Below are 13,498 nucleotides of genomic sequence, written 5' to 3'. Positions count from 1 at the left end.
CACTGAACTTTAGGAAGGCAAAGTTTGACCAGCTTAGAGATGCCCTTAATCTGGTAGACTGGGACAATATCCTCAGAAATAAGAACACAGATAATAATTGGGAAATGTTTAAGAACATCCTAAATAGGCACTGTAAGCGGTTTATACCTTGTGGGAATAAAAGGACTAGAAATAGGAAAAACCCAATGTGGCTAAACAAAGAAGTAAGACAGGCAATTAACAGTAAAAAGAAAGCATTTGCACTACTAAAGCAGGATGGCACCATTGAAGCTCTAAAAAAACTATAGGGAGAAAAATACTTTATCTAAAAAACTAATTAAAGCTGCCAAAAAGGAAACCGAGAAGCACATTGCTAAGGAGAGTAAAACTAATCCCAAACTGTTCTTCAACTATATCAATAGTAAAAGAATAAAAACTGAAAATGTAGGCCCCTTAAAAAATAGTGAGGAAAGAATGGTTGTAGATGACGAGGAAAAAGCTAACATATTAAACACCTTCTTCTCCACGGTATTCACGGTGGAAAATGAAATGCTGGGTGAAATCCCAAGAAACAATGAAAACCCTATATTAAGGGTCACCAATCTAACCCAAGAAGAGGTGCGAAACCGGCTAAATAAGATTAAAATAGATAAATCTCCGGGTTCGGATGGCATACACCCACGAGTACTAAGAGAACTAAGTAATGTAATAGATAAACCATTATTTCTTATTTTTAGGGACTCTATAGCGACAGGGTCTGTTCCGCAGGATTGGCGCATAGCAAATGTGGTGCCAATATTCAAAAAGGGCTCTAAAAGTGAACCTGGAAATTATAGGCCAGTAAGTCTAACCTCTATTGTTGGTAAAATATTTGAAGGGTTTCTGAGGGATGTTATTCTGGATTATCTCAATGAGAATAACTGTTTAACTCCATATCAGCATGGGTTTATGAGAAATCGCTCCTGTCAAACCAATCTAATCAGTTTTTATGAAGAGGTAAGCTATAGACTGGACCACGGTGAGTCATTGGACGTGGTATATCTCGATTTTTCCAAAGCGTTTGATACCGTGCCGCACAAGAGGTTGGTACATAAAATGAGAATGCTTGGTCTGGGGGAAAATGTGTGTAAATGGGTTAGTAACTGGCTTAGTGATAGAAAGCAGAGGGTGGTTATAAATGGTATAGTCTCTAACTGGGTCGCTGTGACCAGTGGGGTACCGCAGGGGTTGGTATTGGGACCTGTTCTCTTCAACATATTCATTAATGATCTGGTAGAAGGTTTACACAGTAAAATATCGATATTTGCAGATGATACAAAACTATGTAAAGCAGTTAATACAAGAGAAGATAGTATTCTGCTACAGATGGATCTGGATAAGTTGGAAACTTGGGCTGAAAGGTGGCAGATGAGGTTTAACACTGATAAATGTAAGGTTATACACATGGGAAGAGGGAATCAATATCACCATTACACACTGAACGGGAAACCACTGGGTAAATCTGACAGGGAGAAGGACTTGGGGATCCTAGTTAATGATAAACTTACCTGGAGCAGCCAGTGCCAGGCAGCAGCTGCCAAGGCAAACAGGATCATGGGGTGCATTAAAAGAGGTCTGGATACACATGATAAGAGCATTATACTGCCTCTGTACAAATCCCTAGTTAGACCGCACATGGAGTACTGTGTCCAGTTTTGGGCACCGGTGCTCAGGAAGGATATAATGGAACGAGAGAGTACAAAGGAGGGCAACAAAATTAATAAAGGGGATGGGAGAACTACAATACCCAGATATATTAGCGAAATTAGGATTATTTAGTCTAGAAAAAAGACGACTGAGGGGCGATCTAATAACCATGTATAAGTATATAAGGGGACAATACAAATATCTCGCTGAGGATCTGTTTATACCAAGGAAGGTGACGGGCACAAGGGGGCATTCTTTGCGTCTGGAGGAGAGAAGGTTTTTCCACCAACATAGAAGAGGATTCTTTACTGTTAGGGCGGTAAGAATCTGGAATTGCTTGCCTGAGGAGGTGGTGATGGCGAACTCAGTCGAGGGGTTCAAGAGAGGCCTGGATGTCTTCCTGGAGCAGAACAATATTGTATCATACAATTAGGTTCTGTAGAAGGACGTAGATCTGGGGATTTATTATGATGGAATATAGGCTGAACTGGATGGACAAATGTCTTTTTTCGGCCTTACTAACTATGTTACTATGTAAATAGACGATATGAGGTACCAGATTCTGAGGAAAATTTAGCAAAGGCAAAGAGGGGAACAGTGAGGTTAGGTGATAGGCCAGTCTAATGAAATGCATTTTTTAGGGCACACTTAAAACTGTGGCTACTGGGAATTAATCTAGTCCTGGGTAGTAATTTCACAGTACAGAAATAGCTAATTAGAGGTTCTAATCTTGTAATCACCGCTGGACTCTAATGTGTGGATAAAACTTCAATTTTATTAATATCTAAAACAATTAAATACAACAAAGTGAATTAACACCAATAAACTAAAATACAGAGGCACCCGGGGGAGGTGCCTGTCCCTATATAGCCTATCTCATCCTGCCTGACAGCGGAGGTTGGCACCCTATGACCTGCACTTTGGCGCCCCCGCTCATCGGCGGCTCTCCCTGTCTGCCCTAATTGATCCTAAAAAACAGAAACGTGCACCAGGTCGAGTCTTCTCTGCTCTGTTTCGTCTATCTATAGACATATAGTAAATAATAGGCTCGCAAATTAGAATAGCATTTGGTTTGAACCATTAAGGATTCTGAATCTAGTTATTAGGTATCCATATAAGAAGATATCCATTTAACAAGAGCCAACTCTGAAGCCAGTGATTAGGTGTTCACAAAAGATGATATCTATTTAGCTTAGCCAAGAAACAAGCTATATCTAGTTCTATTTTACTAAGGAGCTAATAATTAAGAGCCAAATTCCATATCTCCTTTACTACCTTCTCACCCTTTTAGGCATCCTTTTTCACTTCTCTGCCATTTTTAGGATCAATTAGGGCAGACAGGGAGAGCCGCCGACGAGCGGGGGCGCCAAAGCCCAGGTCATAGGGTGCCAACCTCCGCTGTCAGGCAGGATGAGATAGGTTATATAGGGACAGGCACCTCCACCGGGTGCCTCTGTATTTTAGTTTATTGGTGTTAATTCACTTTGTTGTATTTAATTGTTTTAGATATTAATAAAATTGAAGTTTTATTCACACAGAGTCCAATAGTCCTGGGTAGTACATTCAGGAGAATTGGTGCAGCTCAAGAGATGTCTTGGAGTGAGAGGTTTGGATTGAGGATGTCTATGTTAGGCCGGGGTCACATGTGTGAGTTCAATGCGAGAAACTCACGGGAGTCTCTTGCATCAAGTCCCGGCACTGCCGCCGACACTCGGGACCAGAGCATGCAGCTGTATGTATTTCTATGCAGCCGCACACTCTGGTCCTGAGTGCCGGCGGCAGTGCCGGGACTTGATGTGCGAGTTTCTCGCATTGAACTCGCAAGTGTGACCCCGGCCTTAGGTCGTTATACTACGGGAGAACACTGGTAGAGAGAGAAGAGATAAAATAGATTATATTATATATTTTAAGAGAGAGAGATATATTACACACATACATACATATATTTCTAATGGCCTACTAAATGTATAGTAAACTAGATGTTAATGATCTGTTGAGCACACAGCTCCTGTGCAGAACTAGATGTTTAGATTAGAAACTATAAAGACCCTGTGCATCCTGCTGTTATCCCTTCTTCTACTTTCCTTAGGTTATTAAAGGGCTTATCCTGCCTCACTGGCGTAGTGGGGGTGAGCAGTTGCAGATTACATGAGTTTCTAATAAACCTGCTGGGACATGTGCATTTGACCTCTTCATTAGGACATGAGCCCAATACTTGCCAATCGTGTCTGTGGTCATAACGTCAGAGATGCTTGTTTACGATATAGAGGTAAACGGCAGCGGAAAACCCCTTTAAGAATTAGGGGATAGGTGGCAGGGAGATGTGACTGCTGGGATCAGACTACATCAGGGTTTGTAGAACATAACCATAGAAACATATGCTCGCATTAGACCTGTAGAAGCCAAAGGATTTCTATCTTTTCTTTCAAAATCCAGAATGCTTTGAAATAAAACAAGACTGAAAAAGTGACAAAGTTTATTCCACCAGAACATAAGAAAACGTAATGTGAAAACACAATCCTGCTGCACTTCTGCAGGCAGCACCATCACAAGCTGGTTACCATGTATACACCTGGACACAATACAATAATAATTACACTATGATGTCTGCAACAATGTTGCATTACTGCCACCACACACAGAAAATCACATTTGAGTCTCTGTTAACATCAACACAAGATAAAAACCTAAAAGGGCGAGGGGTGTACTTTTCTCAATCCAGGACTGATCTATGACTCCAGCCACAGAACAGGTCTTCACTGGATTCCAAAAAGGACATCACATTGAAGAGGGGAAATGCACCGTATCTACAAAGTCAGGGCAGTTTTTTGCACAAATTAGAAAAAAAAAAAAAAACATTTATTATGTCGCCCCCACACACTCCTGCTGAAGGATATCATGCATGATAGCGTGGATATGTTGTCACACTGTGCAATTTAGTTTTGAAAGTTTCTATACTGAAGTATGAAAAATACATCCCAAATAGTTACAAACATGCAAGAAGTGATATTACTTGGCAGCATGATGACATAATTAAAGTTAATGTTTTTTTGTGATAAAACTATTAAAATCTTTTCTGGAATTGAAGAGATATAATCATTGCATGAATGTAATGGAGAAAAGAACTTAACTGTTCTGAATAAAGAACAATATTAAAACACCACTCCAGCATTTTTTTTATTGCATCACTGCAGTGGTCCCTGTTCCCGGTCTTATGCTCATCAGTAGGGTTGAGCGAATTTTCCCGGGTCCCTGCTTATTTAGCAAGGTATATAGCGTCTACCGAATAAGCTGCAGAGGGAACCCGGATATATGGATCGCACCGGCCGATGAGCTCCGCAGTTGCATGTGTCGCGGCTGTGTGACAGGCATGAGCCATGCATGGAGATCCTGTTTGTTGGGCTCTCCATGCCTGTCATACAGCCGCGACCCATGCAGCTGCGGAGCCACACAATTGACCAGCCGGAGCGATCCAGGACGCCGGGTTCCCTCTACAGCTTATTCGGTAAGCGCTATAGCTTGCCAAATAAGCAGGAACCCGAGCAAATTCGCTCAACTCTACTCATAAGCCGCCTTCCTCTGCTGTTGGTGCCGCTCCGGTCAGTCTCCAGCACATTATGACCGGTCGGATCGCTCCACTGTTTGCTGGGCGAGCCAGTGGTCACTTTTTAATTCAAATCTATGAGAGCCAGAACAAAACTAGAATGAGGCTCTCCTAGACTTATACTGAGAGCTTGTGATTGTTAATTCTGACTTCCGGTCAGTTAGAAGATGTTGTCACAAGATAACGGCACAAGACCGGAGCGAAGCGGGGAAGAGCTGAAGACGCGGGTATAATATTAGGTGCTGCTTTCCAGCACTGAAAAAGAAAAATGCTGGAGTGGTGCTTTGAGAGGTAAGCTTAAAAGGAAATCTGTCAAAAGGGTTTTCTATATAATCTGAGCGCAGCAAGATGTAGAGTGAGAGACCCTGATCCCAACAGTGTGTCACTTACTGAGCTGCTTGCTGACATTTTGATAAAATCACTTTCATCTACTGTACATCTAGCAGGGCCCTAAATGCTGAGATCTGTACACCCCTGCCCACGACACCAAGCCCATGTAGAGGGTACACAGCTGACAATCAGGGGTGGAGGCTCATGGATATGCATGACTAACTGGCAGCAGGTTACTAGTTTTATCAGAAAGATTATCAAAACTACAGCAAGCAGCACAGTAAGTGATAACGCAGTGTCTCTGCACCTGCATCATGCAGCTCTCAGACTACATGGCAAATAAAAGACTGCTGACAGGATTCCTTTGAAGGGGTTGTCTCATCTCATTAAATGGATATAATTAAATGCTTGTAAAAATGTAGCAACTTTGAAATGTGCCTCTTATTAAAAATCCTCTCCATTCTGAAGTATAGAGGAATTTTTAGTTCTAGAGTTTACTGCTTGTTGCCCATTTTACTGGCCACCTCTACCATCTTTTAGAGTGGTCGGTTTCCTTGGCAAAGTGTGGGCACGTGCTCACTTTCGGTTCAAGTCTGACGCTACAGAGGAAAAGCTGCCTCTGCCAACTGGATATGATCGAGCACAGTTCAGACCAGAGGCGCAACTATGCCACAGGTCCGAACCAGAAGTGGCACCCCACCTCCCTCGCAAGCAAGAAGTTGGGATTTAGAGGAGCGGTGAGCTCCTGAAGAAAGAAGATGGTAAAACTGCTTTAATGTGACCCGTGTCTCTGTTCAATAGCAGCTAATAAAGACTATATCTAACGATTAAAATAAAAGCAAAGAAAGTTATTTACCGGTAAGTTTCAGAAAAGTGATTGTGAACATCTAGAGGCACAACATGGCAAACATTTTTTGCAGAATACCAAGTGCTCAACACCAGAAATCCATCATTATTAAATGTACATGATAGTGAGCAAGACACTGTTTACTCCTCACAGCAACACATGCCATCATTCTTCAATAGACGATTACCCAATTTTTGCCATTCACCTCCACTATTTGACTCAAGAAGATAAAAAGGTCCTTAAAGTGCAATTTTAGAAGAATAACTTTTCACGGGGTCACAAACTTGAAGTTTTGATTGTTGAATGTCTGGGCACCAAGACTCGCCACGCACAAAAAAAAAAAAAGCCACCATCAACTGTAGGCCCAGTGTTCATTCAGCAAATAGACCTCTCTTGCCTCACCCCATACACATGAGCACTTGCCTCAGCTGATCATTAGTGTGTTTTTTAAGGAGAAAATAGCAAAAAGTCACTGCCCCCGTACATATCAGATGGCTGGCGGGTTCGGACATCTTTCAGTGTCTGTGTATGGGGGTCTTAGCCAAATACTATTCTTCCCAGAGACTAATAAGGACTGGAGAAAAGGAAAGTTTATAAAGTCCATACTCACAGAGAAGAGCCAAGTCAGGAAATCCTATTTGTTTTAACGATTAGTGAACGTTTTAGCACTCGGATCCCACTTATCAAAACTTCAGAGATGTCTCTCGAACATGTGAAAAGTTTTCCGAAAGTGCATTTGCACTGAAGACCCCCAAACAATCTGTAGTAGATATTATTAGCTGACTCTAATGTGTATGAGGGCCTTCAAGCAGACTGGATTTCCGAGAGATAAGTTTCCGGCAGAGGAATCAGGCAGCGGCTATTACAGAGAATGCAGGAGTGCTGGACCGAGCTTATCAGTCCTGCATATGGCGAGGATAGCTATGGGCCCAACGACTGTTTGTCCAAGAGCATAAATATATCTATCTATCTATATATCACACCAGTCTTTGCCAATGATAATACTCCCCAAGTTGCAGTCCATTTCTGGGAATTATCGCATAATAGAATAATGATATTTTAAACAGGAAACGACAAGTGAGAAGGGGTCGTATGTCTGGATCCCCCCCAACACATCAAGAGAATGACTGAACCAACCATTAGGCATTTATAGGCTATGTGCACACTTTGCAGATTCCACTGCGGATTTTTCCGCAGCGGAATTGCAAAATCCGCAGTGAAAACCCATCGCGGTTTTTACAGCGGATTTATCGCGGTTTTTACTGCGTTTTCTTCTGCGGATTTTCAACTGCAGTTTTCTATTGGAGCAGCTGAAAATCCGCAGAAAAGAAGTGACATGCTGCGGAATGTAATCCGCAGCGTTTCCGCGCGGATTTTTCTGCAGCATGTGCACAGCGTTTTTTGTTTCCCATAGGTTTACATTGAAATGTAAACTCATGGGAAACTGCTGCGGATCCGCAGCGGTCAAATCCGCTGCGGATCCGCAGCAAAATCCGCAAAGTGTGAATATAGCCATAGAATATTCTGTGGTTACGTCCTAAATGTCTAACATTGGAAAACCTCCCTTCAGATTGCAAGTATTTCTTTACCTACAGTCACACATCAATGTCGACATCAGGTGAAGCTGAATGGCTTGGTCTAATGACACATCATGGTTGAAAATCAAAGCGCAGATTTTTCGTGACTAAAGTGTCCCTGCCGTTTATGGTCACAGGCGAAATAAGTCCCAATTAGAGTTGAGCGCATATGTTGGGGTTCCCTCTTATTCGGCAAGCTACAGGTGCATCTCACAAAATTAGAGTTTCAAAGAGTTAATTTATTTCAGTTCTTCAATACAAAAAGTGAAACTCATATAGAGTCATTAAAAATAAAGTGATCTATTTAATGTGTTTCTGTTAATGATTAAGGCTTGCAGCCAATGACAACCCAAAAGTCATTATCTCAGTAAATTAGAATGCTTTATAACACCAGCTTGAAAAATGATTTAAACATCCAAAATGTTGGCCTCCTGAAATGTATGTTCAGTAAATGCACTCAATACTTGGTCGGGGCTCCTTTTGCATCAATTACTGCATCAATGAGGCGTAATATGGAGGCGGATCAGTCTGTGGCTGGTTTAAAAACAACAGTATCACTGGGCTTGATTGGCAGCAAACTCGCCTGACCTTAACTCCAGAGAGAATCTATGAGATATTATCAAGAGGAAGATGAGACACCAGACCCAACAATGCAGACGAGCTGAAGGCTGCTATCAAAGCAACCTGGGCTTCCATAACCCCTCAGCAGTGCCACAGGCTGATCGCCTCCATGCCATGCCGCATTGATGCAGTAATACTGATTGAAAGTAATGCAGTAATTACTGATGAAAAGGAGTCCGACCAAGTACTGAGTGCATTTACTGAGCATACATGTCAGTAGGCGAACATTTCAGATGTTAAAATCATTTTTTCAAGCTGGCGTTGTAAGGCATTCTAATTTACTGAGATAATGACTTTTTGGTTTTCATTGGCTGTAAGCCATAATCATCAACATTAACAGAAATACATTTGAAATAGATCTCTCTGTTTGTAAAAACTCTATATGATTTTTACTTTTTTATTGAAGAACTGAAAGGGAACCTGTCACCCCGTTTTTTCAGTAGGAGATAAAAATACCGTTAAATAGGGCCTGAGCTGTGCTTTACAATAGGGTATTTTTTGTCCCCCGATTCACTACCTATGCTGCCGAAATACCTTACAAAAGTGTCCTTTTTCGCCTGTCAATCAGGCTGGTCAGGTCGGATGGGCGTGGTCACAGCGCTGTTTCTTCCCCCACATCTTGCTTATGTTCCCATTGGTGGCGTAGTGCTTCTCGCATGCGCAAGTGCCGAATGCACTGTGCAGCTGTAGAAAAAGAGCGCAGTCGCCGCTATTCAGCGGTTTCTCAGTGGGCGCGGCCATCTTCCTGAGGCCGCGCGTGCGCAGATGGAGTCTCCTGCTTCCCGGGGCTTCAGTAAAATGGCCGCGGGATGCCGCGTGTGCGCAGATGGACATCGCAGCGGCCATTTTCCTGAAGCCCTGGGAAGCAGGAGACTCCATCTGCGCACGCGCGGCCTCAGGAAGATGGCCGCGCCCACTGAGAAACCGCTGAATAGCGGCGAGCGCGCTCTTTTTCTACAGCTGCGCAGTGCATTCGGCACTTGCGCATGCGAGAAGCACTACGCCACCAACGGGAACATAGCAAGATGTGGAGGAAGAAACAGCGCTGTGACCACGCCCATCCGACCTCACCAGCCTGATTGACAGGCGAAAAAGGACACTTTTGTAAGGTATTTCAGCAGCATAGGTAGGGGATCGGGGGACAAAAAATACCCTATTGTAAAGCACAGCTCAGGCCCTATTTAACGGTATTTTTATCTCCTACTGAAAAAACGGGGTGACAGGTTCCCTTGAAATAAGTTAACTTTTTAATGATATTCTAATTTTGTGAGATGCACCTGTATAGCGCTTACCGAATAAGCTGCAGAGGGAACCCGGCTACCTGAATCGCGCTGGCCGATCAGCGGCTGTGTGACAGTCACAGCACATGCATGGAGAGCCAAACAAACAGGCCCAACAAACAGGCTCTCCCTGCATCTGTCATGACTGTCACACATGCAGCGGCGGCGCAGATCAGCTGATCGGCCGGCGCGATTCAGGTAGCCGGGTTCCCTCTACAGCTTATTTGGTAAGTGCTATATAGCTTACGGAGTAAGAAGCAACCCGAACATATTCGCTCAACTCTAGTCCCAATACACGCCAGAGGTTGTGCATGTGAACTCGCACGCTCGGCCTTTAAAAGCAAAGCTGCAACGTTTTAAATAAACCAAACTGCAAAAATGATTTTTAGATCCAAATACATACATTAAAGTAGAAAAAAAATTGTCTCCAGGGGTGAACAATCTAAGCAACCTCAGCTTTTTTTTCTCACTCACTCCCCATTGTGGATTGTTTTTCAGTGGTGCAGCCAGAAATCTGAACAGGATATACGGTATCATCATGTGATCATATCGCACATCCATAAAACCTAAAATTTGTAATTAGTGCAAGTCTCATTCAGGTGACTAGGACAGTTGCAGAAATGTCCATACATACCCTAACAATAGCCACAATGTGTCCCACAAGATGCTAGGATTTTGTCAGAAGCTATTGTTCAACTTTTCACCCACACTGCGTTCGGTGGATGGCATCAATTGAGTTTGTTAACAAGGAGCAGACACTCCACAAAGTTTTACCAAATATCATATGCACACTGGGAAAAATCTGGGCGCAAATTGACCTGTGGTGTGGATTTTTAATCCACAGAATATCAATTTCTTCTGTGGCTTTTCACTTTTAAAGGGAACCTGTCACCTGAATTTTGCGGGACTGGTTTTGGGTCATATGGGCGGAGTTTTCTGGTGTTTGATTCACCCTTTCCTTACCCGCTGGCCGCAATATTGGATTGAAGTTCATTCTCTGTCCTCCGTAGTACACGCCTGCGCAAGGCAACATTGCCTTGCGCAGGCGTGTACTACGGAGGACATAGAATGAACTTCAATCCAATATTGCGGCCAGCATGCAGCCAGCGGGTAAGGAAAGGGTGAATCAAACACCCGAAAACTCCGCCCATATGACCCAAAACCAGTCCCGCAAAATTCAGGTGACAGGTTCCCTTTAAGCCTCGTTCAGATAGATGTCCATGCAGAGTGGTCCGAAATCGGAACAGCAATGCACGAACTGATCGCGGATCTCCCGACCGCAGTAGGACTGCTCTTATGTATGGAGAGCTGCGGACAGCCTGTGCATTGGGGTCTGATCTCGGACATCTGCACGAGCCCTTAGGATAGAGGAAAAAAAATAATAATAATAATAATTGGCTGCAAATTCCACAGCGACACAGAGAATAAATCTGTGTGATCAGATGGAACAGAGATAAATAAAATTATGCCCTTGTGAATTGCAGAAATCAGTGTGGAATGCACCCCAATATCAGTCGTCGTATCCTACATAATTTAGGAATTAGACCACTAAAATAAAGTAGCTCTGATCTTCAGATTAACCCCTTTACACACCATTGTATAGGTGCATGTGTAGAGTGGGCTCAGGAGCAAACCCGCTCTATACTGGGCAGGTGCCAGCAGCTTAACCATTTAGATGCCACAGTCAATCACTAACTACAGCATTTAAATGGGTGAGTACTAACGACGTGACTGCTGAATGACAATGGGTTGCAATGGCAGCTCGAGGTCTAATAAAGGCCCCTGTCGCTGCCCTCTTGGTCCTTCCATTCCTTCCATGAAGCCTGATAAGTCGGCCAATTGTCAATGTTAGCTCAAGTGAACGCAATCCAGGTGGGCTAAGAAAATAATTTAAAAAAATTATACGTTTTTAAATCAGTTTATCTGCCTTCTCAAATTCAAAAGAGTAAAAATAAAATGGTATTGTTGTGTTCATATAAGTCAGAGCTATGAAAATATAAAACTAACCCAAATGGTCTCCTAAAAAATAAAAGCAAACATTTGTATTGAAAAATGTATATATATAAAAAAAAATTTTTTTTTTTTAAAAGTTATGGCTCTTCGAGCAGGAAGGAAAATAAAAAAAATATTAAAAAATGACCCTTTCCTGAAAGGGTTAAAGCATTAATAAATCTCATCCCAATATTTCAATAAATTTTCATTGAAAGAAAAAGTTGTGAAATTGCATGAAAGCGGCATTATACAGAGGTAGGTGGGCACTGCATTGGTCCAGGCATAAGTTCCACTATGTCACATTCATGTTAAATATTATTATAGCAGAGATACAACTGAAATAAAGCCAGAATAGCATGTATAAGTCATGAGCCAATGAATACTTTTAATCAGTGCTGCTGCAGCGCATCTTTGACAGGCGGGCCAGGAGCAGCAGCTCACACCTTCACAGCTGTTATCAAACCTGCCGGGCAGAGTTACGCACACTTCCTATTCACAGCGCATGTTACGCAGACGCAGAGCGGCCCGCACACTGTGACGTAGACTCTGGACGCAACAACATGGCGGCTCCCGCCAACTACGCCATCCTGGGCACTCCACCTCCCCTACGTGACGTAAGCCAGGCAGGCTAGAGCGCGCTCTGCGCAGCCGGCTGGCGTAAGTGCCTTTCCTGAATAGCAAATGTCTGACAAAAGGATTACCTACCGATTCCTCCTCCTTCTCCATCCCCGTGGGCATCTGCGGCACGGCCCGGTTAATGGACACGCAGTCATTGAGGTCGGGCATGTCCTTGCCCCGGTATATGGGCAGCGGTTTGGCAGCATCCAGTGCCCGCGCTCGGAACGACAGTTTACTCATTGTCGCCACGGCCGGGGGAGAGGGAGGGGGGCGCGAGGAATAAAAAAAAATAAAAAAATAAAAAAAAAAACACCTAAAATTGTCGGTCAGAAGGGCCCCCCCAAACCGCCTGCTCTCACCCCCCGCCGACTCATGGGGCCCCCGAGACACGGTGAGGGGCGGAAAGAGGCGCTCCGGGCGGCGGGTCTTCGTGCCTAGATCCGGGTTTTGTTGGCTCGATCCGCTCCCTGCGCCATGGCAAACATGGCGGACATTACCAAGGCGGCGAGCGATCCCAGCAGCCCCCGCGGGCGGCGGCACAGGCGGGAGCGCGCACAGTGAGGAGGAGGCCGCGGCGAGGACGCGCATTGTGCGAGCGAGAGCGGCGGGGGCGCGCATGTGACAGCCGGGAATATTCAGAACACGGCAGAGTGTGTGTGTACGAAAACACCGAGAACAGGACAGTGAGTGTACGAAAACACCGAGAACAGGACAGTGAGTGTACGGAAACACCGAGAACAGGACAGTGACTGTACGGAAACACCGAGAACAGGACAGTGAGTGTACGGAAACACCGAGAACAGGACAGTGAGTGTACGAAAACACCGAGAACAGGACAGTGAGTGTACGAAAACACCGAGAACAGGACAGTGAGTGTACGAAAACACCGAGAACAGGACAGTGAGTGTACGAAAACACCGAGTACAGTACAGTGAGTGTACGAAAACACCGAGAACAGGTCAGT

The 13,498-nt window shown here is 44.0% G+C and overlaps 1 protein-coding gene across 1 annotated transcript in view; it reads right to left on the bottom strand.

Moving 5' to 3' along the window:
* Positions 1-13,066, bottom strand: part of EPC2 (enhancer of polycomb homolog 2) — a 61,502-nt gene extending 48,436 nt beyond the window's left edge. The window contains exon 1 of the mRNA XM_069732893.1: positions 12,622-13,066. Coding sequence (XP_069588994.1) covers positions 12,622-12,774 — 153 coding nt within the window. The 5' untranslated portion in view covers positions 12,775-13,066. The remainder of the gene's footprint in view (positions 1-12,621) is intronic.
* Positions 13,067-13,498: the final 432 nt, after the last annotated feature.

The sequence above is a fragment of the Ranitomeya imitator genome, chromosome 7 (genome assembly GCF_032444005.1).
Source record: "Ranitomeya imitator isolate aRanImi1 chromosome 7, aRanImi1.pri, whole genome shotgun sequence".
NCBI lineage: Eukaryota > Metazoa > Chordata > Amphibia > Anura > Dendrobatidae > Ranitomeya > Ranitomeya imitator.
This window is presented reverse-complemented; position numbering and strand designations above follow the sequence as displayed.